Genomic DNA, 26,854 nt, shown 5'->3' on the forward strand with positions numbered 1-26,854 from the left:
ATATTAAAATATATTGGTCTGTTATTTTATTAAAAAAGTTTTAACACATCTTTTATTCAAAATATATTTTTTCCCCTATTTTCACTCTAATAAAACCTAGGTGCGTCTTATGGGCAGATGCGTCTTATAGGGCGAAAAATACGGTACTTTGTTTGCTTCAGTTTTACATAAAGCATATTTAAAAAAAATATATATATGTCTTTGAGTCTCAATTTTCTTAACTCAATTTATTTTTTTCTGCCGATCGTCTTGTGTAGGGGCTCGTTTTTTGCAGGAAGAGTTGATGTTTTTATTAGTACCATTTTTGGGTACATATGATTATTTAATCATTCATTATTACACTGTATGGGGCAAGGTGACACAGGGCACAGTTTTTATTTATTTATTTTTAAAGCTTTCACCTAAAGGGTTAGGTCATGTGTCATTTTTATAGAGCAGATCGTTACGGACGTGACAATACCCAATATGTTTACTTTTTCTTATTTAAGTTTTACTTATAGCATTTTTTAAACCATAGTCTGAGAGCCATAGCTTTTTTGTTTATTGGCCGACTGTCTTAAGTAGAGTCTCATTTTTTGCGGGATGAGGTGACTGTTTGATTGGTGCTTTTTGGGGAGCAAACACCTTTATAGCTTAGTGTTGCAATTTTTGTGATATTAGGTGACAAAAAATGGCTTTTTTTGGCACTGTTTTTATGTAATTTTTCTTTATTTTTTTTACAGTGTTCACCTGAGGGGTTAGGTCATGTGATATTTTTATAGAGCTGGTTGTTACAGACACGGCGATACCTAATGTCTACTTTTTTAAATTTATTTCACTTTGATAGCATTTTTGAAATAAAAAAAAATATGTTTTAGTGTCTCCATATTCTGAAAGCTATAGTTCTTTTTTTATTTTTTGTCTATTGTAGGGGCTCATTTTTTGCGGGATGAGGCGATTGTTTTATTGGTACCATTTTGGGGGGGCATACGCCTTTTTGATCGCTTGGTGTTGAACTTTTTGTGATGTAAGGTGACACAGTTTTTATTTTATTTTTTAACAGTGTTTATCGGATGGGGTGGATCATGTGATATATTTATAGCCGGTCGTTATGAACGCAGCGATACCCAAATATATATTTTTTTCTATTTTTAATTTATTTATTAAAAACTTTTTCTTTTTTTAACTTGGTTTCTGTCCCACTTTTGGGGGGTCTGATTCCCTCTGCAATGCATTACAATACATCTGTATTGTAATGCATTGCCTGTTAGAATATTACACAGAGTAATACACTAACAGGTTGCCTGAGGGACTGGGCCTGGATCTCCTCGGCCCCCGTAGAAGGCAGGTCCCGATGCCTTGCAAGGCATTGTGCAGCCTCTGCAAGGCATCTGGCTGCCTTCTCACCATCTGGTCCCCGCCACAGCAGCACGGGGACCCGATGGGCGCCCTCACCCGCCACAAATACTTTCTATGCCGTGCATAGGAGGGGTTAATCCTCCGGCATCAGGTTTTACAGCGATGCCCGCGGATACAGCAGGGGGCCAGCTATCAGGTGGCTGCAGTGATCACCATGAGTTAATAGTACATCAAAAGGCGGCAAGTCACTTGCCTCCATGACGTACTATTACGTCATGTTTCGGGAAAGGGTTAATGGGATTCCCCGTCGTACCTCATCCAGTGCATATTTCTCTTACACCTGTCCTGTGGTTTGTGTCTGGTATCGAAGATTAGCTAAACCGAAGAGAATGAAGCCGAGCTGTGTTATCCCACACAACCGGTGGACAGATCTGGTGCCGATTTGGAGAGAAAGCAGCCATGTATTTCTAATCCCTTTAAACTTGTACAATATTACATCCTGTCTGACTTCTGAATAAGGAGCCACTTCCACAAGGTGGTGCTAGAGAGATGGTGTTCTTTCCTTGGGAGATACCTCTTTGCATATGGCTTCCATTACAAACAAAGTGTGATGCAGAGCCAGATGAATCGTACAACAACCACCAGTGGACAGGAGTTTGTCACATGTTATTTGGGGTTTCATTATTTCGGAGGCTGACAAATATTAGAGCACCAATGTGAAGAAAGCCTATTTATCTTTAAACCTTTCACTACAGTCATTTTCATGTTCTTAATGTTTGCAATCAGAGCAATCTGCATTAGACAATGAACATACCTCGCATTTCACTTGTGCAATAGAGTCAAATATTACAATATGAGAAATTAATCCTCTGCAGTCTGGAGTGAGACAAGTATATTTTAGGAAATCCTGTGTGCAGAAAAGGAGACAATTCAATTTATAATTACATAGCGAAACAAGTCTCCGCAAATACTTTTCACTAACGCACAATGACTTTGTGAGAGTTACGAGGCCATTGTCAACATTCTATTCATATAATGCGTATATTCTAAATATATTCATATAGGTCAACCTTGTTTCTATAACATGTATATTCTCTGTGAAGTTCATCATTTATTCCACTGTTTCATAACCCCTTGGGCTTAGAACACATTCCGAAGGCTATCTGTGATTGTGCTGTGACATGAATACTTGTGAGCAAAATGGAGTATTTCATCCAATTTGGAAGACACTGAAGAAGTTTGAGAGATATGTAGTGTGAGCAGATATGTATCGGTGTTCTCAGAGATTCTAGGAAATGTTTGTTACTTTTTAACGATTAATGGATCCAGATGGTCGGTATACGTGTCTAAATTGGGTCCAGTATCAGCCAATTGAACTTTTATCTAGCTTTCATCCACAAGATATTGCCAATGTGTTATCACGCGCACTTATGTAATGTGCAAAGTTTGATTTTTTTTTTGGATTGTAACCGCCTTGAAACACCCAGTTACTCCCATTATCATAAAGGTATAAAAAAAAAATTTGAATTGGTCTCTCAGATCTCCTTAGATACAGCAACTGTGTCTATGTCGGCCGGCTTAATTATTTAATTATTTTCTACCCGAAAATTTAAATACTCTGACAACTTCATATCAAGCAGAGGGAGATTCCAGCTTTACCTTGTCATTTTTATCGGAATACAACATGGCCTTCATTTTTTTCCAACAGCAAACGTGAAATTCAACTCTACAGAACTGGCAGCAAACGATGCGTATAAAGCCCTGTGTGGACAGAAAAACACGAGACTCCATGTCAGACTAATACCAGAATATCAGAGGCAACTTTCCAAAAATCTACAAAGCTACCAACAAATGATTATGAATGCACCATCTCTGCATTTACATTTCAGTCTTTAACCCCTTAAGGACCGGGCTCATTTTCACCTTAAGGACCAGGCCATTTTTTGCAAATCTGACCAGTGTCACTTTAAGTGCTCATAACTTTAAAACGCTTTGACTTATCCAGGCCATTCTGAGATTGTTTTTTCGTCACATATTGTACTTCATGACACAGGTAAAATGAAGTCAAAAAAATTATTTTTTTTGCACAAAAAAATACCTAATTTACCAAAAATTTGAAAAAAATTAGCAAATTTCAAAGTTTCAGTTTCTCTACTTCTGTAATACATAGTAATACCCCAAAAAATTGTGATGACTTTACATTCCCCATACAGTATGTCTACTTCATGTTTGAATTGTTTTGGGAATGATATTTTATTTTTTGGGGATGTTATAAGGCTTAGAAGTTTAGAAGCAAATCTTGAAATTTTTCAGAAATTTACAAAAACTCAATTTTTAGCGACCAGTTCAGGTCTGAAGTCACTTTGCGAGGCTTACATAATAGAAACCACCCAAAAATGACCCCATCTAAGAAACTACACCCCTCAAGGTATTCAAAACTGATTTTGCATACATTGTTAACCCTTTAGGTGTTGCACAAGAGTTATTGGCAAATGGGGAGGAAATTTGAGAATTTCATATTTTTGTCAAATTTTTCATTTTAACCCATTTTTTCCACTAACAAAGCAAGGGTTAACAGCCAAACAAGATTGTATCTTTATTGCCCTGACTCTGCCGTTTACAGAAACACCCAATATGTGGCCGTAAACTACTGTACGGCCACACAGCGGGGCGTAGAGTGAAAGGTGCACCATATAGTTTTTGGAAGGCTGATTTTTATGGACTGGTTTTTTGACACCATGTCCCATTTGAAGCCCCCTGATGCACCCCAAGAGGAGAAACTCCCTAAAAGTGACCCCATCTAAGAAACTACACCCCTCAAGGTATTCAAAACTGATTTTACATACGTCGTTAACCCTTTAGGTGTTGCACAAGAGTTATTGGCAAATGGGGATGAAATTTGAGAATTTCATTTTTTTGCCTAATTTTCAATTTTAACCCATTTTTTCCACTAACAAAGCAAGGGTTAACAGCCAAACAAGATTGTATCTTTATTGCCCTGACTCTGCCGTTTACAGAAACACCCCATATGTGGCCGTAAACTACTGTACGGGCACACAGTAGGGCGTAGAGTGAAAGGTGCGCGGTTTGGTTTTTGGAAGCCAGATTTTGCTGGACTGGTTTTTTGACACCATGTCCCATTTGAAGCCCCCCTGATGCACCCCTAGAGTAGAAACTCCATAAAAGTGACCCCATCTAAGAAACTACACCCCTCAAGCTATTCAAAACTGATTTTACAAACTTTGTTAACCCTTTAGGTGTTGCACAAGATTTAATGGAAAATAGAGACACAATTTCAAAATTTCACATTTTTGGCAGATTTTCCATTTTAATATTTTTTTTCCAGTTACAAAGCAAGGGTTAACAGCCAAACAAAACTCATTATTTATGGCCCTAATTCTGTAGTTTACAGAAACACCCCATATGTGGTCGTAAACCGCTGTACGGGCACACGGCAGGGCGCAGAAGGAAAGGAATTCCATACGGTTTTTGGAAGGCAGGTTTTGCTGGACTGTTTTTTTTGACACCATGTCCCATTTGAAGCCCCCCTGATGCACCCCTAGAGTAGAAACTCCAAAAAAGTGACCCCATTTTAGAAACTACGGGATAGGGTGGCAGTTTTGTTGGTACTAGTTTAGGGTACATATGATTTTTGGTTGCTCTATATTACACTTTTTGTGCAGCAAGGTAACAAGAAATAGCTTTTTTGGCACGTTTTTTTTTTTTGTTATTTACAACATTCATCTGACAGGTTAGATCATGTGGTCATTTTATAGAGCAGGTTGTCGCGGACGCGGCGATACCTAATATGTATACATTTTTTTTTATTTATGTAAGTTTTATACAATAACTTCATTTTTAAAACCAAAAAAATGTTTTAGTGTCTCCATATTCTAAGAGCCATAGTTTTTTCAGTTTTTGGGCGATTATCTTGAGTAGGGTCTCATTTTTTGCGGGATGAGATGACGGTTTGATTGGCACTATTTTGGGGTGCATATGATTTTTTGATCGCTTGCTATTACACTTTTTGTGACGTAAGATGGCAAAAAATGGCTTTTTTTACACTGTTTTTATTTTTATTTTTTTACGGTGGTCATCTGAGGGGTTAGGTCATGTGATATTTTTATAGAGCCGTTCGATACGGACGCGGCGATACCTAATATGTATACTTTTTTTTTATTTATGTAAGTTTTACAGAATGAGTTCATTTTTGAAAAAAAAAAATCATGTTTTAGTGTCTCCATAGTCTAAGAGCCATAGTTTTTTCAGCTTTTGGGCGATTATCTTGAGTAGGGTCTCATTTTTTGCGGGATGAGATGACGGTTTGATTGGTACTATTTTGGCGTACATGCGACTTTTTTGATCACTTTTATTACCTTTTTTGGGAAGTAAGGTGGGCAAAATTTCAATTTTCTCATAGTTTTTATTTTTTTATTTTTATGGCGTTCACCGTGCGGGGAAAGTAACATGACCATTTTATAGATCAGGTCGTTACGGACGCGGCGATACCTAATATGTGTAGTTTATTTTATTTTTTTAATTTTTATTCAGTGATAAATGTTTTTTTTTTTATCTTAACTTTTTTCACTTTTTTTTACATTTTTGTGACCCAGACCCACTTGGTTCTTGAAGATCCAGTGGGTCTGGTGTCTGTATAATACAGTACAGAACAATATATATTGTTCTGTACTGTATTTTACTTACACTGAACAGATCTGTGCTTTTAGCACAGATCTGTTCAGCACCATGGACAGCAGGACGCCTGAGCAGGCGTCCTGTTGCCATGGGAACCCTCCCCGTCTGCTCAGAACTTCGCAGACGGGGAAGGGTAAGGACGGGGCTGAGGGGGGCTCTCTGGGGGCTCTCTCCCTCTCCATCGGGGGGCTGCAAAGCCACAGCAGCCCCCCGATGGAGAGGGAGGGAGCTCCCTGACCAATGACAGTTAACTTTTTCCATACAGCGGTCCGTACGGACCGCGGTATGGAAAGGGTTAAACGGCTGACATCTTCACAGATGTCAGCCGTTTATACCAGGGTGCCAGCAATGTGCTGGCACCCTGGTATACCCACTAGAAGCCAACGATCGTTCATGGGGAGGCGGGCGGGGGATCGCGATCCCGCCTGCCGCACCGCCCGCCTCCCGCAACGCCCCCACCGCCTGCGACAAAATAATGATTTTAGCCACTCTAAAGTTTCTGATCCCCGCGGTCAGGGACCGCGGCGATCAGAAACTGCAAAAAGCGCAGCAAACCGCAGGTCTGAATTGACCTGCGGTTTGCTGCGATCGCCGATACGGGGGGGGGTCAAATGACCCCCCCCTGCGTTGTTACGGGATGCCGGCTGAATGATTTCAGCCGGCGTCCCGTTCCGATTAACCCCTGCGGCGCCGGAATTCCGAATTTAAGTCAGGACGTACCGGTACGCCCTTGGTCCTTAAGGACTCGGGAAATAGGGCGTACCGGTACGCCCTGCGTCCTTAAGGGGTTAAAAAGTTATTTTTGTCAGTGGTGTATAAGCATCAAGTACATCCTATAGGTGTTAAATGGGCGGACAAGCGAGCAGTAGGGGACTGTCCAGGTAAAACTTTTTTTCAACATTCATAAAGGGTTAGGCCAATTTATATTACTAGCTGGACATGTGCTGGGTACACGTAATAAGCATGATTAAACTATTAGCAGTGATGTCCAATAGTTTAATATGAATAATTCACAATTACACACAAGTCCCCCTGTAAGTACGCATGTGTTGGCGCTGTGCTGGGAAAATGGCTGCTGTCTAAGTATCCAGTCCATCAGTGGCCTCCATTCATTTACACTGGGTAATAACATGGAAACTAGCGCATGCGCAGTCAGTCCCCAATGTAAATGAATGGTGGCTGCTGGCAGAAGGAATCTTTAATTAGTGGCCATGATCACAGCACAGCGTCGGCACGTAACTATGGGGGTACCTGTATGAACCCATGAATTATTCATATTACACTATTGGATATCAGTGCTGATAGTTTAATTCATTCCAGACCTTTAAAGGGGTTATCCCACTTCGCCTTTTCATACTTACCTGCTACCACCGCGCCGTTCACTTCCTGGATTCTGGCTGGGGGCGGGCTTCATCTTGATTGAAGTCTTCTCCTGGCCGGGCCGCGCGCTGGACTGAACGCGCACGCTGCCGCGCATGCGCCATGTGACTTATTTCTGGCCAGTATAGTACAGAGCCGGCGTGCGCGTTCGCAGCTCTGTACTATTCTGGCCGGGAAGAAGTCCCCGTCGCGCATGCGCGGCAGCGTGCGCGTTCAGGACAGCGAGCAGCCCTGCCGGGAGAAAAGGAGTCGTCTTCTGAGCAAGCGCGACTGGAGAAGAGCGGTGGCCGTAACCAGGGGAGACCGAGTCACAACAATAAGGTAAGTGGGAATGAATTTTATCCTAAACGGTGGGAATTTTTTAATCAAGTATATTTACAAAAATGATCACTGTCAAATCATTAACTGATTTAACAGTGATCATTATGATGGGATAACCCCTTTAATGACAGGTCTTTAAAGATGGCGCATGCTCCAGAGCGCAGCAAGCACCACAGCCGCCGGGTACCTGCGGTTTCATACAGCAGTCACCCACGGCTAATGTCCACGATAGGAGATAATGCCAACTGTGGACATTTAACCCCTCAGATGCCATGGTAAAATGTAACCACGACATCTGAAAGTGCTAAAACCCAGAAGCGCACGTGGAGATCGGGGAAAGCATCCTATGGTAATAATGAGCCTGAACTAGGCTTACAGGCTCAGTATTTCGATATCAAAGTTGATGCCAGCAGGTGGCAGCACTGAACTTTGATATAGTGATTTCTGTTTAGAATAATGGAATTTCTATACGAGTTGCAATCTCATGATTGCAACCTGTGGTCCACTTGGGAACCTAAAAAAAAAAAAAAAAAAAAAGAAGTTTAAAAATAAAAATAAATTAAAACCTAAAAATTCAAATCACCCCCTTTTCCTGAAAATTTTATAAAATGAACATAAAAAAATAAAAACATCATGGGCATCGCTGCATGCGAAAACGCCCGCACTATAGCAATATAAAAAAAAATAATATATATATATATATATATATATATATATATATATATATATATATATATATATATATATATAAAAAAAAAACCTAGTTCATACAGTGAATGGCATAACGGGGAAAAAAAGGAGATTTTTGTATAACTTACCAGTAAAATCTCCTTCTCGCTCTTCATTGGGGGACACAGGAACCGTGGGTATAGCCATGTCCTCTAGGAGGCGTTGACACTAGTAAAAGCTGTTAGCTCCTCCCCTGGCAGCTATACCCCCTCCAGCCTGGAGAGAGAGCTTCAGTTTGTGACACGCAGTAGGAGAAAAAAACATGGAACACAACCATGGCAAAAGACCCAACAGGGTTCTAACCAGCAACTGCCACAACTGTGGCTGAACAACAATACTGGGTGGGTGCTGTGTCCCCAATGAAGAGCGAGAAAGATATTTTACTGGTAAGTTATACAAAAATCTCCTTTTCTCGCCCATATTCATTGGGGGACACAGGAACCGTGGGACGTCCAAAAGCAGTCCACGGGGAGGGAAAAAACCACAGACCCATGGAAGCAAGCGTCCCTGCTGGTAGCTAAGAAACTGCCATCTGCAAGACCATGCGGCCAAAGCAGCGTCCGCCGATGCAGAAGTATGCACCTGGTAAAATTTTGTGGATGTGTGTAAGGAGGACCGGTAGCCGCGTTACACAACTGCGCAGCCGAAGCCTCAGAGTCCAAGAAGCGCCCACCGCTCAATGGAGCAGGCCGTGACACCTAAGGGCGGAACCCCGCAACGGGTGCGGAATGGTACAGCATTTGCAGACCGAATCCATCGTGCAATTGCCACCTTGGAGGCCGCCAATCCCTTGCGCGGAACCTCCGAATGACAAAAAAAGGGGGTTCCGTATGCCAGAAGGGACTGGAGGCCACCAATAATGATCAGAGCCATGACGTAACTCCCTTCCTTAGGGACAATTTCTACATTGATGTGGAAGACAGAGACCACCTTCGGAGAAAAAGAAAAGGGGCCGGAGAACTACCTTATCCTTGTGAAGACCCAGGAAGGGTTCTCTGCAAGAGAGCACCCCCAACTCGGACACCCGTCTGATGGATGTGATAGTCACAAGAAAAAACTACCTTCTAGGACAGGAGCCGGAGACATCTCTCCCCAAGGGCTCAAAGGGAGAAGACTGGAACGCTGAAAGAACTATATTCAGATCCCAAGGCGGTAAAGGATGGTACAGAGGAACCGAATGTGCCACTCCCTGAAGGAAAGTTTTCCATGGGCACCAGAGGACGCTGGAAGCTGCCCCAGGATAGAAGTGCCAACACCTGACCCATCAAGGAAACTAAGGGCTAAACCAATGTCCAACCCTGATTGTAGAAAGGATAGGATCGTGGAGAGGGAAAAAAACTGAGTGAGGGAATGTCCCGGCTTTCACAGAAGCCCAGGAGGACCGTCAGGTCCTATAATAGATCCTGGGCGGTGCAGGCTTCCCGGCCTGAATCATAGTGCGGATGACGTCCGCCGAAAAAAACCTTCTCCACATCAGGATGACATTTTCAATAGCCACGCCGTCAGCCAAGACCCTAAATGCCGATGCAAGACCGGACCCTGAAAGAAGGTAATCTCTGAGTGGCAGTGACCAAGGGAGGAAGAACTCCCGCCAAGGAGAAGTCAGGGCGTCCATGTCGTATGCTTCTGGAACTCCTGCTCGGGAGAGAAGGTGGGGAGCTTTCGTGTAGATACCGTTAGCACACCCAGACCAATGGAAGGAGTCCCCATAGAGGGGGTGATGTGGAGGGCGCCACATCCCACCAGTCGGGACCGGAGCGTGTCTGGAATGAAAGGCCACCAAAAAGTGGATTTTTTGTACTCACCGTAAAATCCTTTTCTCGTAGTAGGCATTGGGGGACACAGCACCATGGGTATATGCCCAGCTGCCACTAGGAGGCTGACACTAGAAACACAAAAGTGTTGGCTCCGCCCAGGTGGGCTATACCCCTCTGCAAGAGCCGAGATACACCAGTCGGTACAAAAGCAGTAGGAACGCCACACACCTGAACAAACAGAAACTGAACGCCAACAAGTCTTCAACTGGGGAACCCAACGACCACAAATCGCCGGGACCACAACAAGAAGAAACTCAATAAGAAAAAAGGGCGGGATCTGTGTCCCCCAATGCCTACTACGAGAAAAGGATTTTACGGTGAGTACAAAAAATCCACTTTTCTCGTGCATGGCATTGGGGGACACAGCACCATGGGACGTCCCAAAGCAGTCCCTGAGGGAGGGAAGAAGAACGCCATGTCGCCAATCTAAAACACAGCTGCTTGCAGAACCTTGCGCCCCAGGCTAGCGTCAGCGGAAGCCAGAGAATGAATGTGGTAAAACTTAGAGAAAGTGTGAACTGACGCCCAGGTGGCGGCCCGGCAGACCTGGGAAGCAGATGCCTGATGACGCACTGCCCAGGAAGCCCCAACTGCCCTAGTCGAATGAGCGGTCAACCTGGAAGGGGGAGCACGGCCCTTTGCGATATAGGCCTCCTTGACAGCCGATCGAACCCAGCGAGAGATGGTGGCCTTGGAGGCAGGCAAACCCCTACGAGGACCCGCCGGGACCACGAAAAGGGAATCCGAACGACGGAAGGGTTCCGTGAGGCGAAGGTACAGGCGGAGGGCCCGAACAACATCAAGGCAATGGAGGGATTTCTCCCTAGGGTGAGAAGGATTAGGGCAGAAAGAGGGAAGGACGATCTCTTCATTGATATGAAACGAGGAAACCACCTTTGGAAGAAAAGAGGGAACGGGACGCAACACCACCTTGTCCTGATGGAAAACCAGGAAAGGCGAACGGCAAGAAAGCGCCGCCAGTTCGGAAACCCGGCGGATGGAGGTGACTGCCACTAAGAAGGCCACCTTGAACGAGACAAACGACAGAGAAATCTCTGCCAAAGGCTCGAAGGGAGAAGACTGAAGGGCGTCAAGGACGAGATTCAGGTCCCACGGCTCCACTGGAAAACGAAAGGGAGGGGCTCGGCGAGCGACACCCTGTAGAAAAGTCCTAACCTGAGCCCGCGAGGCCACGGGACGTTGGAAAAGGACTGAGAGGGCCGAAATCTGTCCTCTGAGAGAAGCCAGGCGAAGACCCTTCTCAAAACCGGCCTGAAGGAAGGCCAGAACGTTAGGGACGGAGAAATGGAGCGGACGGAAACGCCCAGACTCGCACCAGGCAAAATACGCTCTCCAGGTCCGGTAGTAAATACGGGCTGACTGGGGTTTGCGAGCATGAAGCATCGTCTGAATGACAGAATCCGAGAGGCCACGGGACTTCAAGACCGCGGTCTCAACGGCCACGCCGTCAAACGAAGCTGAGGTAAATTCGGGTGGTACAGAGGACCCTGAGAAAGGAGATCGTGGCGCGGGGGAAGTCGCCACGGGAGGTCGGCGAGCAGAAACACTAGATCTGCGTACCACGCCCTGCGGGGCCAATCCGGAGCCACCAGGATTGCCGAAACCTGGGCTGCCTTGAGACGCTTGAGCACTCGGGGCAGGAGGGGAATGGGGGGGAACAGGTACAAAAGGTTGAACTGAGACCAAGGCAGAACTAGGGCGTCTACCGCGAAAGCCTGAGGGTCTCTGGACCGCGCGACATAGCGCGGGATCCTGTGGTTGAGACGTGACGCGAAGAGATCCACGTCCGGAGTTCCCCATCGGTGACAAAGTTGGAGGAACACCTCTGGGTGTAGAGACCACTCGCCCGGGTCGACTAGCTGACGACTGAGGAAGTCTGCCGCCCAATTGTCGACCCCGGGAATGTGTACCGCGGAGAGGACGGGAACGTGGGTCTCCGCCCAGCGCAGGATATGGGAGGCTTCCTGCAAGGCCATCACGCTCCTGGTGCCCCCTTGGTGGTTCAGATAAGCCACGGCGGTGGAATTGTCTGTTTGAACCCGGACCGGGAGACCGCGGAGACGTGGGGTCCAGTGAGACAGTGCCAGGAAAATTGCCCTGAGCTCGAGCACATTTATCTGCAGGGAGGACTCCTGAGCAGACCAAAGACCCTGGACTGTGAGAGAGTCGAGGACCGCTCCCCAACCCGAGAGGCTGGCGTCCGTCGTGATCACCCGCCAACTGGGGGGAAGAAAAGAACGGCCCAGGGACACCGTCCGAGGAAGCAGCCACCAGGAGAGGTCCTGGCGAAGCTGGAGAGGGAGACGAACCAGGCGATCGAGACCTGCCTGGGACTTGTCCCACCTGGATAGGAGAAACAACTGAAGGTCCCGGGAGTGGAATTGGGAATAGGGAATGGCTTTGAAGGAAGCCACCATCCTCCCCAGGACGCGCATACACGTCCTGATAGTCAAGGTGGACGGACCGCGGAGAAGAGTCACCCCCGCCTGAAGGGAGGCAATCTTCTCTGGGGGGAGAAACACCCGCCCGAGGCGAGTTTCGAAATTCATGCCCAGGAAAGGCATCCTCTGGCATGGGACGAGGGAGGACTTGGAGTGGTTGACGAGCCACCCGAACTGAGCAAGAGCTGAGAGGGTGATGTGCAGGCTGGACAGGTTGTCCTCCAACGACGGGGCCCGAATCAGAAGGTCGTCCAGGTAAGGTACCAAAGCGACCCCCCTGGTACGTAGAAGGGCCATGAGAGGCGCCAACACCTTGGTGAAGACCCTCGGAGCAGAGGCCAGGCCGAAGGGCAGGGCTACGAATTGGAAATGAAGAGAACCTACCGCGAAGCGAAGGAACCTTTGGTGGGAGAGGGCAATGGGTACGTGGAGATAGGCGTCCTGAATGTCGATGGACGACAGGAACTCGTCCGACTCCAAGGAGGCGATCACCGACCGGAGGGATTCCATACGAAAGTGGCGGACCCGGACAAAGTGATTCAGCGCCTTCAGGTCCAGGATAGGACGGAGCGAACCGTCCTTCTTGGGAACCGTGAACAGATTCGAATAGAACCCCCGAAAACGTTCTGATTCTGGAACCGGAACGATGACCCCTAGAGAGCGAAGGGAACGAATGGCCTGAAAAAAACCTTCTGCCCTGGAGGGGGACCTGGGGGGCGACGTCAGGAAGAACCGTCCCGGCGGAAGATCGGAAAACTCGATCCTGTATCCGGAGGAGACTACCTCCAGAACCCAAGCGTCTTCTACGCTTGCTCGCCAGACGTCCTGAAAGGCGAGCAGACGCCCTCCCACCTTGACAGAGTCATGCGGAAGGAGGTTTAGTGGACTGAGGGCGAGCAGGTTTGGGCTTGGCATGCCAGGAGGGCTTGGCCTTAAAGGAAGGCCTGGAGGACTTCTTGTCAGTTCGGGCAGCGGGGGCCCGAAAGGACCGAAAGGACTGCGCCCGAGAGGACGACCCAGGAAAGCGACGGCGGCGAGGCTGATTCTGGGGAAGAAGAGAGCTCTTACCGCCAGTGGCCTCCGAAATGAGCTCCTCCAAACGCTTCCCAAAGAGCTTCCCACTGAGAAAGGGAAGGGAAATCAGAGCCTTCTTGGAGGCGGAATCTGCCGCCCAAGAACGAAGCCAGATGGTGCGGCGAATGGCCACAGAGTTAGCGGCCGCACGGCCGGATCGGCGGGCCGATTCCATAGAGGCATCGCAAAGAAATTTGGACGCCTGGTAAATTTGAGAGGCAAGCACTGCCAGTTCCCCTTGATCAGAGTCTGGGGGTAAGGCGCGAACAAGCTGTTTTGCCCAGATAGCGCAGGCCTTAGCCACCCAGGAGGCGGCAAACGCAGGGCGGATGGCGGCACCCGCTGCGACGAAAACAGACTTGGCCAAAGAGTCGACCCGTTTGTCAGCGGGATCCGACAAGGAAGCCGCGTCAGCCAGGGGAAGGGTAGTAGCCTTCGCCAGGCGAGCAACCTGAGGGTCCACCTGAGGAGGAACCGTCCAGGTGTTGACAGACTCCTCAGAAAAGGGATAGGGGACGTCAGAGGCCTTGGTAAGATGAAGGCGCCGATCAGGATGACGCCACTCCTTAGCCAGAAGCGCGTCCAGATCCTCGTGATTCGGGAAGACCACAGTGGAACGTCTAGCCCGGCGGAAGGACACCGACTCCAGGGAGGAGGAGGAGGGAACGTCCTGCACATGGAGCGCGTCACGGACGGCTTTGATGAGGTCCTGAATGGCCGCAGACATCGCCGAGCACCGCTCTGATTCAGAATCAGAAGCGGAGGAGTCCCCAGGAACGGCGGAAGCGGCTGAAGAAGAAATTTCGCCCGACTCAGACCTAACCGGGGAGTGATCCGGGGTAGCTGAGGAAGAATGGGACCCGGCCGAGGCTGTGCGAGGTCGCTTGCTGGACCTTGTACCAGAGCGGGAACGGACTTCCCCGGCGGGGGGGTCCCTGCCCGAGGCGGCCGCAATCTGAGCGGGCAAGCGGTCCAAGGACTGCGCTAGGGATTGGGAGAGGCTGGCAAGGTTACCTATAGCCTGGGATAGGGTAGCAGCCCATTCCGGAAGGACCGACAAGGAGGAGGCCGCAGGGGCGGACTGGGTGGGCCCGGGGGGAAGGCACTGCACACAGAGAGAGGAAGACTGACCACATGGGAACTTCCTACTACACACAGAACAGGCGTAATGAGTAGAAATGGTGGCAGGGGGAGTGGGGGCCCGACCAGAAGAAGACATGAGGGCGGTATGGAGGAGCCTGCAAAGCAAAAAAGAAGAGAGTCAGCCAGAGGCTGCCTACCAGACCCAAGGTGCTGTGTCCCACAGAAGCACGTCCAGAGAGACGAGTCGCAGGAGAAGCTGCAGGCAGGACAGGAGCCGGTAGTAGAGGAAGCCACACCCCCCCAGCAGCCCGCGCTGGGGTAAGAAAAAGCGCGCCTCCCAGGGCGCCACCCACAGAGGGGAGGGAGAGGCGAAAAGCCCGGGAAGGCAGGAGGCGGAGCGGAGCTCCGCCCCACGTGACCTGCGACCTAGGCTGAAGAAAAGCCGGGGCCTAAAGTAGAAAAAAACTGCCGGAAACGGACGCCCGCGATCGCGGTAACGCCCGGAGGCAGCAGCAGAAGCGGAGACGCAGCGCCGAGTCCCCGGCGGGGTGCGGGGGCCCGGAAGGCCAGGTAGGAGCAGGGGGAAACCCGTAAGTACGGGAAGGAGCCGAAAAAGCAGAACCGGCCGTCTTAAAGGGCCAGACCCTAGAAACGAGGGTGCCCCAAAAAGTTTTGCCCCACGCAGAAAAGAACCCCAGGCAAGCGTGCAGTGCCCCCTAAGTTGGAGGAACTCCTCCGGACCCAAGTGCTAGGCTAAAAAGGGGGCCAGGACACAAGGAGACACAGGGTGGTGGGGGAGGGGGAGACACTGCCATACTCACCTTCTGACGTTTTCAGGCGCAGCAATGACCACCCCCTCGGCGGACTCAACACGGGAGCCGTGGGTCCGCCGGAATTCCTCTGCGGAAGCAGATAAGTGGGGACTAGGTGGCTGCCGGGTACCTGAGTACGCGCCCGCAGGGGGGCAACTAAAGTGGAACACGATGGAGCCACCCCTGCATCAGGAAGAACCTGTAGAAAAAAAGAGAAAAAATAGAACAAAATAAAAAATAAATTCAGCAGGATGACCTGCAAGACAGGTCATGTCTGCCTCCTACGGACACTAGAACTAGACTGGGGTATCTCGGCTCTTGCAGAGGGGTATAGCCCACCTGGGCGGAGCCAACACTTTTGTGTTTCTAGTGTCAGCCTCCTAGTGGCAGCTGGGCATATACCCATGGTGCTGTGTCCCCCAATGCCATGCACGAGAAAGAATACCCCGTGCAAATGCAGATGAGGGAAGGTAGCAACATAGGAACTACCAAGGCATGCGGGGTGTCAATGGACCATGATCAAGAGGAGGAAAAGGACAGGGGAAAAATAGGCTAGGTCCAAGCCCATTTCCCGTCTGAGACTGGCGCTATACAGAAGTAGCCAAGGATTAAGTGGCTGCGCAAAAAAAAAAAACTCTGCCTGAGGAGGAAGCCAGGCAAGGGGAGTCACACTGTATTGCTAGCCCCATACCCCAGCAGAGGAGGGGCCACCCGCAAAGGCCACCGAACTCAGTGCTAGAAGTGCTCACCTGGCGAAAGAGCTGAACAGTCAGAACCCAAGTATGTAGTGGTAACGCAATCCCGCTCCCACAGTAGTAGCCAGCGCTTGCCCCGTCAGCGCAAAACTGAAGGGGAGGCCTGAGACTATCCGTAGAAGCCACGTACCATACTGCTCCAGTTTAAGTAGAGCAGCCTTAAAAACTCTACCTGGAACGGCGCTGAACAGGAGCAACTGCCAAGCTAGCGCCAGGGTAGGGCCCCTACCTGAGGGGATGTCCCACTGCAGCGACCACGAACTCGAGCATTAGCAAAAGGCTGCACCTGTGGAGGAGAACAAGCTGTAGCAGCTACCAGAGGGCCAGCATAACCACTGTCCCAGAGAAGGAGGAGTGGTGGATAGAGAATACAGTCAGTGAAGCACTTGACTCGCTGGGACATACTCACCATATATGTGCAATGGTGTACCGCACTACTACTGATGCGGACAATATCATGACTGACTGGAACAACAGAGGCCCATGGAGATGGGAGTCTCTAGGACACAAGTGATGCTAGTAAACCCCCTGAGAAGACAGAGGAGTTATAATCATGCCCAAAACCAGCACCAAAAGAACACAATGAGGAATAGCCACCGTGTCCACTGGCAGCACCCATATAGCACTAGAGTAAGAGTACCGGGCACCGTCGAGTACTTAAAGGAAACCTGTCACCAGGATTTTGCGCATAGAGCTGGGGACATGGGCTGCTAGATGGCCACTAGCACATCTGCAATACCCAGTCCCCACAGCTCTCTGCTCTTTTATTGTGTTAAAAAACCTTTTTGATCAATATGCAAATGACCTGATATGAGTCCTGTGTCCGGAGATGAGTCCAGCGGAAAGGAGCCCAGCACCGCCCCGCGTCCTCCGAATCTCCTCCTTGCTGGCTGACGTCACAGAGCTGGAGTGGCGAAATCTCGCGATCCGCGAGCTAGCGCATGCGCAGTGTCGGCTTCATGTTCATTCCCTGTGCTGGCATCAGCACAGGGAACGAACTACGCATGCGCTAGCTCGCGCATCGCGAGATTTTGGCGCTCCAGCTCTGTGACGTCAGCCAGCAAGGAGGAGATTCGGAGGACGTGGGGCGGTGCTGGGCTCCTTTCCGCTTGACTCATCTCTGTACACAGGACTCATATCAGGTCATTTGCATATTGATCAAAAAGGTTTTTTAACACAATAAAAGCACAGAGAGCTGTGGGGACTGGGTATTGCAGATGAGCTAGCGGCCATCTAGCAGCCTATGTCCCCAGCTCTATGCACAAAATCCTCGTGACAGGTTTCCTTTAAGCCAGTGGTAGGGAAAATACCTCACCTAAGAAGGGGGGTTAATGCCCACGGCGAGAACTAGTGCATATGGCGAGTCCTGTACCCTGTGGGAGTGCAATTAGCACCTGAGTAAGGGGATATGCAGACAGCACACCTTGTAACCAGTGAGAATGTCATCGCGCCACCTATGGAAGGAGCTAATGAATATGGCAGGTACTGAACCCAGTGGAGATGCAATTCCGCCACCTACAGAAGGGGGAATGTATACGTCCAGCACTGAAAACAGTGTTATTATTGTACTTAGTCCACCTATGGCAGGGGACAGTGTATAAGGTCAGAACTGTATCCTGAAGTAGTGCAATTATTCCGCCTAAGGAAGGGGGGTAATGCCTACGACAAGTGCTACTGGCCACCGTAGACGCAATCTTAGGAGATTGCTTCGGATTCATGTCAGAGTCTGAATAAGTGATTCTCCTCCCCCCCCCCTCCCTCGGACGGACCTGCTCCTGTGAAAGAGGGTGCACCTGAGCGTGACCCGGGGAGGAAGGGAGTGGAGATATTCGAGGAGAAGATGACCTGCTGTGGTCCGCTAGCGCGCAGGTCTACCCCTCAGAATCTCGCCCCTGGCAGTTGCGGACTGCGCAGGTGGGGGCTTATCATCCAAACTACCCAGGGGGTGGAATGGGAACAGAGGTCCTGTATAAAATTGCGCCAGCTGAGAATTATCAACCAAACGACCCAGGAGGGTGGATTGGGAATTCCAGAGGTTCTCCACTGAATGGCGCAGGTGGAGAATTATCAACCAAACGGCCCCGGAGGACGGATTGGGAATCCTGCAGAGATCCTTCACTGGATTGCGCAGGTGGAGAACTATCAACCAAACGACCCCGAAGGGTGGATTGGGAATTCCAGAGGTTCTCCGCTGTATTGAGCAGGTGGAGAATCATCAACCAAATGGCCCCAGAGTACGGATTGGGAATCCTGCAGTGGTCCGTCACTGGATTGCGCAGGTGGAGAATTATCAACCAAACGACCCGGAGCGTGGATTGGGAATACTTCAACTGTCCTCCAGGGGATTTGCGAAGGTAGAGAAATATCAACCAAACGGCCCCGGAGGGCGAATTGGGAATATGAGAGGTCCTCCCTATCCGAGACAGGACACGGCCCATTGTGGTACCACACAGACAGGTTGGTCCCGCGGTAGTGAGGGCTGAGGAGTGGGACCCGTCTGGCGCACATTTTTATTTTTAAAACTACGATGTCAGCCTCAAGTGCACAAGAGGAAGGAAAGGGTTAAAATCCTCTGCATTACCAGCGTTCACCAGGAGTAGATCCCAGATATGCCAGCCTAAGGAGGTAGCTGGGCATGAAAGGGTTAAGGCCATTTTGAGGACCGGGGGAAGGCTCAGCATGCTTCTGGGGGAGGGGGAGCAGGGCGGGAAGAATTTGCGCCAGAGTGCCCTCTTCCCCCCCCCCACCAGGGGACGAAGTTTGCGGCGAACTAAGCCTCTGCGCACAGCCAATTAGGGCATTGCTAGCCCCTGCATCGGCCGGCCACAGAGACCAGAGCAGCGCGTGAAATGCGGGCTGGGCAAACAACATCGCGGCCGAAACACCGCTGGGGTGCCGGCCGAACGCATGACAGTTAACCCCTCCAGAGCGGCGCGCCCGACGTCCACTCCCGATGGGGGTGGCAATGTCGTAAATAAAAATATCCAATTCACATTTTTTTCCCATCACTTTACTTCCCAAAATAATTTAATAAAGTCAGTTTTACCATATAATGAACGCCATGAAAATAAACCCCTTAAAACTGTGATGGAATTGCGTTCCGTTTCAAATTCCACCCCATTTGGAATTTTTTTACAGCTTCCCACTGCATTGTATGCAATATTAAATGGTGGCACTAGAAAGTACAACTTGTCGCACAAAATACAAACCCTGATACAGCTATGTGAATGGAAAAATAAAGTTATGTCGGGGAGCGAAATACAAAAAAGCAGAAATGGAAAATCGCTGCGTCAGGAAAGGGTAAATAATGCTTATTACGTGTACCCAGCACATGGTCAGCTAATGGGGCAAAGTCTTCAAACTCTTGTAAAAACAGCATTCGCTTTTAGCATTTGCCAGAGGGTTATTTTCAAGCCAGTTGCATTTTAAGGCCTCATGCAGACGACCGTGAACCGCCCCTTCATAGGGGTTTTCTGATAGTAAAATATTTACGACCTGGGGGGTCCTAATCTTGACACCCCAACCAATCATCTGCTTCAAGAAACCGTAGAACTCTGTGCAGTAGCTACTTCCTAGGCCAGTTCATTGGTCACATAGCCTATGTCTGGGCTGGCCAGCCTGCGGCTCTTCAGCTGTTGTAAAACTACAATTCCCACCATGCCCTGCTGTAGGCTGATCGCTGTAAGCAGTCTAGGAATGCTGGGAGTTGTAGTTTTGCAACAGCTGGAGAGCCACAGGTTGGCCATTCCTGGCCTATGTGTAGCTTATTTACATTCAAGTAAATAGAATAGACTGCAATACCAAGCACAGCCACTACACAATGTACGGCGCTGTGCTTGGTGAGCTGTGAGGAGGCTGCAGTGATTAGAACTTTTCAAACAGCTGATTGGGTAGGGGGTCCCTGGAGTCAGACCCCCACTGATCGGATATTGATGACCTATCTATATTGAACTCCCAGAAAGCCTCTTTAAAGTAACAATAGGGAGAAGCTACTGTATGATGACCTCAAATTAAGTTAAGACCACCTACAAAAACACATGAATAAATGGTGAGCTTATTATTTTTATTATCATTTATTTTTCAGGCCATAAGCCTTCATCAGATCAGGTCAGAATGAGAATGGTCGCTGCAGGCAACATTTTAACTTCTTGTCCGTACTACTTTTCATATGAAGCCATATATTCAAACCAGAACAATAATAATGGTCATTATTCTATCCTACCTTGAAATCAGGGTCTGAAAAATAGATCTGAGCCTTAGGCAAGCTTAAACACTGCTCATAGCGGCAAATAGCATCGGGTTTAGGTGGAAACTTGCACTCTTCAATGCAATTGTCTAGGAGAACCTAAAAGAAGAAAAAAAAAAAAAAAGGGTTGGAGTGAAGCCCATCTCCTGTCCTCTCCGCAGAAGGTTGAGCGAGGCAAATTAGAACATATAAATTTAGTCCATTATACTCCTGCTTACTGATACAGAATTTAGGAAAAATTATTCTCTTTAAGACAGGACTAGTAAGATCCCATGAGCAATAAAGCCAGTATTTATTGGTGGTGCACGGCTCTACTGGCGTCTACGACGCTACTAGCTGGTCAAGCGCGTCATACAAAGACAACCCAAACGTGAACACGTACCTGTAATTTTTCAGGCCTAGTTTCTTCAATGACTACAGATGTGGTAGGCCAAGTTAAAACACCAGGGACCATTTTATGATTTACCATGGTCTTTGACTTAATAAACTGATTTAATGCATCTGAAAAGCTGAAAAACAAATCTGTAATTAGTTATATCATAAAAAAAAATATATATAAAAAAAAAAAAAAAAACTGTTAAACTGTTATAAAATATACAAACTTTACATTGTGTAGATGGTGGAGATCTCCACTCAGTACAGAGAATCCGAACACTGGTCACAGAAAGACATTTTTCTCATCTTTCCCCTCATACAATTTAATGTCCATTGGACGTAGGTGATTAAAACAAAGAACCACATAAAATTGGATTTTAATTTGTCCAACTCAATTAGGGTAGGGCACAACAGTGCAGCTGACTGCATGCGGCCTAGTCATGTCCACCTGCATCAACCAACGGCCCCATGATTTTGCCGTAAAAATCATGTGGCCATTGGCTGCCCCTAACTGGCATGGCTTGACTGTATGTGAGAAGCCACACCATCAGGCCATACTCTCAGGCTACTTTCACATTAGCAGCAGGCAAGTCCGGCAGGTGAACAGCCTGTCGGATCCGTCCTGCTGCTAGTTCACATGTGCCCCCCGGACTGCTGCGCCGTCCCCATTGACTATAATGGGGCGGAGTTCCGGCGGCAGCACGGCGAGAGGCAGCCGGACTAAAAGTAGGACATGCAGTACTTTCAGTCCAGCTGACTCTTGCCACGCTGCTGTCGGAACTCCATCCCCGCCCCCATTATAGTCAATGGGGACGGAGCGGCAGTCCGGGGAAACACGTAAACTAGCGGCAGGGCAGATCTGACCGGCTGTTCACCCGCCGGAACAGTCTGCCGGACTCCCCAGCCTTAGGCTAGAGCTACTCGACATATGTAGCGCGACATATAGGGTGCAACTACACTGCAACATTTGTCACACAACATTCATTTTGCTATAATGTCGAGCGACATTTTATAATGTTAGTCTATGGTGTCGCACTGCGACATGTTGAGACAGGGCAGTCGCAAAGAAATCCAACTCGGATGGATATTTTGCAACTGTTGTGTTGCAGTAGCAAAATGTCACAATTGTAAAAAATGTCGCTCCCTAGCCTTACTGTCCCAGAGAAAAGTGATTCCAGCCGTTAGGCAGTAACTTAACTTCTACCCTCTGATAGAAAGTGCACTTTTTGCAAAAATGGGCTGTTTGACAATCACTCAATAATTCATGTTCAGTTGTAACTACACTGTGCCGCCTCTACAAAGGAGACAACGAAGGGGTAATTTTGAAGAGAAAGCAATGCTCACACAAGCGGTCATCAATACGAAGCCACTGAACAACCCCTTGAACTTACCGATTTTGCCTAAAATACACATTGCCAATTCCATAAAAAGCCAGACAGTTAAACTTCTCCTTCGAGTGGTGCTGTATAATTCCCTTGAACTGGTTTTCAGCCTTGACCAACTCCTACAAAGAGTGAGAGCCAACTTGTCAAGAACAAATGCAATTATGTAGTAAAAGTAGAAATGAGTTGCAGCTGAAAATGTAATGCACAAACAATGTTTTCAAACCAGCACCTGGATTTGAATTCTTTTGTAATTGCATGTAATTAAAAATTTTGTATAACCACTAAGTTATTCAATACAATGTTTCTGTATAACGCCACCTGCCGTTTGTTTTTTCTTATTTCTTTGTCCTGCTCACTGAGGTCGAACATGCTCAGTTTCATCCTTCAACTGTCTTAGCTGCAGCAGAATGGACTCGCCCCCCCTTAGCTGCAGCAGAATGGACTCGGCCCCCCTTAGCTGCAGCAGAATGGACTCGCCCCCCCTTAGCTGCAGCAGAATGGACTCGCCCCCCCTTAGCTGCAGCAGAATGGACTCGCCCCCCCTTAGCTGCAGCAGAATGGACTCGCCCCCCCTTAGCTGCAGCAGAATGGACTCGCCCCCCCTTAGCTGCAGCAGAATGGACTCGCCCCCCCTTAGCTGCAGCAGAATGGACTCGCCCCCCCTTAGCTGCAGCAGAATGGACTCGCCCCCCCTTAGCTGCAGCAGAATGGACTCGCCCCCCCTTAGCTGCAGCAGAATGGACTCGCCCCCCCTTAGCTGCAGCAGAATGGACTCGCCCCCCCTTAGCTGCAGCAGAATGGACTCGCCCCCCCTTAGCTGCAGCAGAATGGACTCGCCCCCCCTTAGCTGCAGCAGAATGGACTCGCCCCCCCCTTAGCTGCAGCAGAATGGACTCGCCCCCCTTAGCTGCAGCAGAATGGACTCGCCCCCCTTAGCTGCAGCAGAATGGACTCGCCCCCCTTAGCTGCAGCAGAATGGACTCGCCCCCCTTAGCTGCAGCAGAATGGACTCGCCCCCCTTAGCTGCAGCATGGAGGTCACTGTAGTTGATCCATGCTAATCGGACTACCGATATTCACCTTTTCTATCAAGAAAGACATGTTGACATCAGTTACTCATGCACACGACTGTGCCGTTTTTTGCGGTCCGCAAACCGCGGATCCGCAAAAAAACGGAAGCTGGAACAGAAGGCCCATTGTAGAAATGCCTATTCTTGTCCGCAAAACAGACAAGAATAGGACATGCTATTTTATTTTTTTGCGGGGCCACGGAACGGTGCAATGGATGCAGACAGCACACAGTGCTGTCCGCATCTTTTGCGGCCCCATTGAGGTGAATGACAAAAAAAACGGTCATGTGCATGAGGCCTTAGTTGAACAGAGTGGTAGTCGTACATCCACCTGGCTAGTACTTGCAACTTTAATGGGGTTGTCTCATTTCAATAAGTGGAATTTATCATGTAGAGAAAGTTAATACAAGCCACTTACTAATGCATTGTGATTGTCCACACTGCCTCATTTGCTGTCTGGATTTATTTCTCCATCACATTATACACTGCTCGTTTCCATGGTTACAGACCACCCTGTAATCCATCAGTGGAAGCCGTGCTTGGACACTATAGGAAAAAGAGTCAGCCTCTCTGGTAGCCGGGACCATGGGAGCGCACATACGCTAGTGCTTTTTCCTATATTGCGCAAGCACGACCACCACTGCTGCATTGTAGGGTGGTCTAACCATAGAAATGAGCAGTGTATAGTGTGATATAAAAATGTATCCAGCCAGCAAAGGAAGAAATATGATTAATAATACATTAGTAAGTGGCTTGTATTAACTTTCTCTACATGATAAATGCCACTTACTGAAGTGAGACAACCCCTTTAAGGGGGTACAGCAACAGTAAGATGGGTAAAGGCGTGCCCAAACAACGATGGTTAACAAAACCATAATATTCTTTATTGCCGCAGCCAAAGTCACTTTAATGCTTACCACACATTGTCCAATACCGAGCAGTGCAACCGCATGTCCATACTGGAGTACTAGATAATCTAGCTTTGTCAGATTTAAGCTCTGGAGTAGAGAAGAGAGAGACAATTACTACCTCGGAGGTCAATGTAGCAACAACATACTGTATTAGATAGAAGTGATAAGGCCAATTAGATGATCGATGTGATAGATTTCTGACCGATAGTCGGCACGGAATACCCCAGCTCCTCTGCAGGAGAACCATTTGCCAGCTTCCCCAGTATAAGTAAGCCGATCACTAGGGGAACAGGCGGCCAAACTTGCATTTATTTTTTAGTCGATCAACAACTGATCTTCAGTTAGATAAGGTGTCGCCTGCTCATTTACGATAATTTACCTGGAGGTCACATTTCTCCAGCATGTCCAGGAGCTTAGAAAATATTCCCTCCGCATTGCGACAGCGCTTATCATTCAGTGCTTCATAAGCTTCACGCACAAGGGACTTCACCGTATCCTGGACCGTGGCTAAATCAATCTGCAAGTCAGACTGCCATGTTAAGAATTGCATTGTTGTTATTCATTGTAAAGTCACTTTCTTTCCCCATTCATTGAGGGGGGGGGGTGACAGATAATGACCTTGGCTGGAGCTGCTGCCGCTAAAAGTGTTTGCTCCATGTACCTGGTGGTGGTGTACCCCTTCCCCAGTATGAGAAGCAAAGAAAACTGGAATTAGGTCTCATGCACATGACCGTATTTTGCGGTCCAGAAAAAACTGATTCACAAAAAATACGGATGACATCCGTGTGCATTCCGTAATTTGGGGAACGGAACAGCTGGCCATTAATAGAACAGTCCTATCTTTGTCTGTAATGCGGACAATAAAAGGACATGTTTTATTCTCTTTTGCAGGACGGAAATACGGAAACGGAATGCACACGGAGTAACTTCCGGGTTTTTTTTGCGTACCCACTGAAATTAATGGTTCCGCAAAAAAAACTGGAACGTACATGGAAAGAAAATACGTGTGTGCGCATGAGGTCTTAACCGTTACAGCTAGTAATTAAAAATGCAAAACTGCTGCCCAGAAACGATCATTTACTCGTCTGCATCAACTAATGCTTCACAAATGAGCATGTCGCTTGGTCATCTGGCGATCTTCCGTACCTTTACATGTGCAGATTATAGGGAACGAACGCTCTTAGGAACACTATAATCTGGCAGTGTTAGGGCTCTTTCACAGGAGCGTGTCCCTTGTGGAAATCACGCTCCGGTTGAGGGAGGGATTGTGCGGTCTGGACTACATAAACGCCCCGCAGTGTCCTGATTGACAATGCTGTGCGCCTCTGCCTGACCTTTCTGTAACAGAACCATACTGACATAAAGCTGTCACGTACGATTCCATTACAGAAAGGCCAGGGAGAGGCGCACAGAATTGTCAATCAGGACACCGCGGGGCGTTTGTGTAGTCCAGACCGCACAATCCCTCCCTCACCCGGAGCGCGATTACCTCAAGGGACATGCTCATGTGAAAGAGCCCTAACAGCACTTTTTTTTTATAGAGTTTGGTCATAGTGCTGTAATGACGTCATGCATAAGCTACATGGAAAAATGGCAATAAACCACGAGTCAAATAAAACACCCAAACCTGCCCCCCTATCCCTTGCAGCACCCAATGTAGAAAGAAAAAATTATTCCTTCCCACATTGGCCTTCATTAGCGGAGCAGCCCAACAGCATAGATTTGTCTATTGTATACCCCACACCCCAGATTCTGGACTGAAATAAGGACGTTCCGACAACTTTCTGGAAGGACATATGCAGATTACGAGTTGTTAAAGGGAACCTGTCACCGGGATTTTGTGTATAGAGCTGAGGACATGGCTAGATGGCCGCTAGCACATCCGCAATACCCAGACCCCATAGCTCTGTGTGCTTTTATCGTGTAAAAAAAAACTGATTTGATACATATACAAATTAACCTGAGATGAGTCCTGTACGCGAGATGAGTCGGGGACAGGACTCATCTCAGGTTAATTTGCATATGTATCAAATCGTTTTTTTACACAATAAAAGCACACAGAGCTATGGGGACTGGATATTGCGGATATGCTAGGGGCCATCTAGTAACCCATGTCCTCAGCTCTATACACAAAATCCCGGTGACAGGTTCCCCTTAAGTCTTAGTTTTGCCAGCCCGTGATAATCTATCCACATAAGCCATAGAGCAAGATATTTTTTGTGAACCCCTTTGAAGGCCTCTTGCACACGAACGTTATTTTTTTCCATTTCAGTTTCCATTTTGTGGATTCCGTTTGTGGAACCATTCATTTCAATGGTTCCGCAAAAGAAAAAAAAAAAGAAAAAAATAACTGAATGTACTCTATGCATTCCGTTTCCGTATTTCTGTATATCCGTTCTGCT

At 48.1% G+C, this 26,854-nt stretch overlaps 1 protein-coding gene across 4 annotated transcripts in view; it reads right to left on the reverse strand.

Annotated features, from left to right (window-relative positions):
• The window catches only part of TTC3 (tetratricopeptide repeat domain 3), a 174,330-nt gene that overhangs the window by 56,285 nt on the left and 91,191 nt on the right, over window positions 1-26,854 (reverse strand). For all 4 annotated transcript variants that reach the window (XM_040423100.1, XM_040423102.1, XM_040423104.1 and 1 more), the window contains 7 exons: window positions 24,832-24,969; window positions 24,459-24,539; window positions 22,479-22,591; window positions 21,095-21,221; window positions 20,689-20,811; window positions 2,998-3,099; window positions 2,153-2,245 (listed from right to left, as the gene is read on the reverse strand). In XM_040423100.1, the coding sequence (XP_040279034.1) occupies window positions 2,153-2,245; window positions 2,998-3,099; window positions 20,689-20,811; window positions 21,095-21,221; window positions 22,479-22,591; window positions 24,459-24,539; window positions 24,832-24,969 (777 nt within the window). The remainder of the gene's footprint in view (window positions 1-2,152; window positions 2,246-2,997; window positions 3,100-20,688; window positions 20,812-21,094; window positions 21,222-22,478; window positions 22,592-24,458; window positions 24,540-24,831; window positions 24,970-26,854) is intronic.

This window comes from Bufo bufo, chromosome 3 (genome assembly GCF_905171765.1).
Source record: "Bufo bufo chromosome 3, aBufBuf1.1, whole genome shotgun sequence".
In the NCBI taxonomy this organism is placed as follows: Eukaryota; Metazoa; Chordata; class Amphibia; order Anura; family Bufonidae; genus Bufo; species Bufo bufo.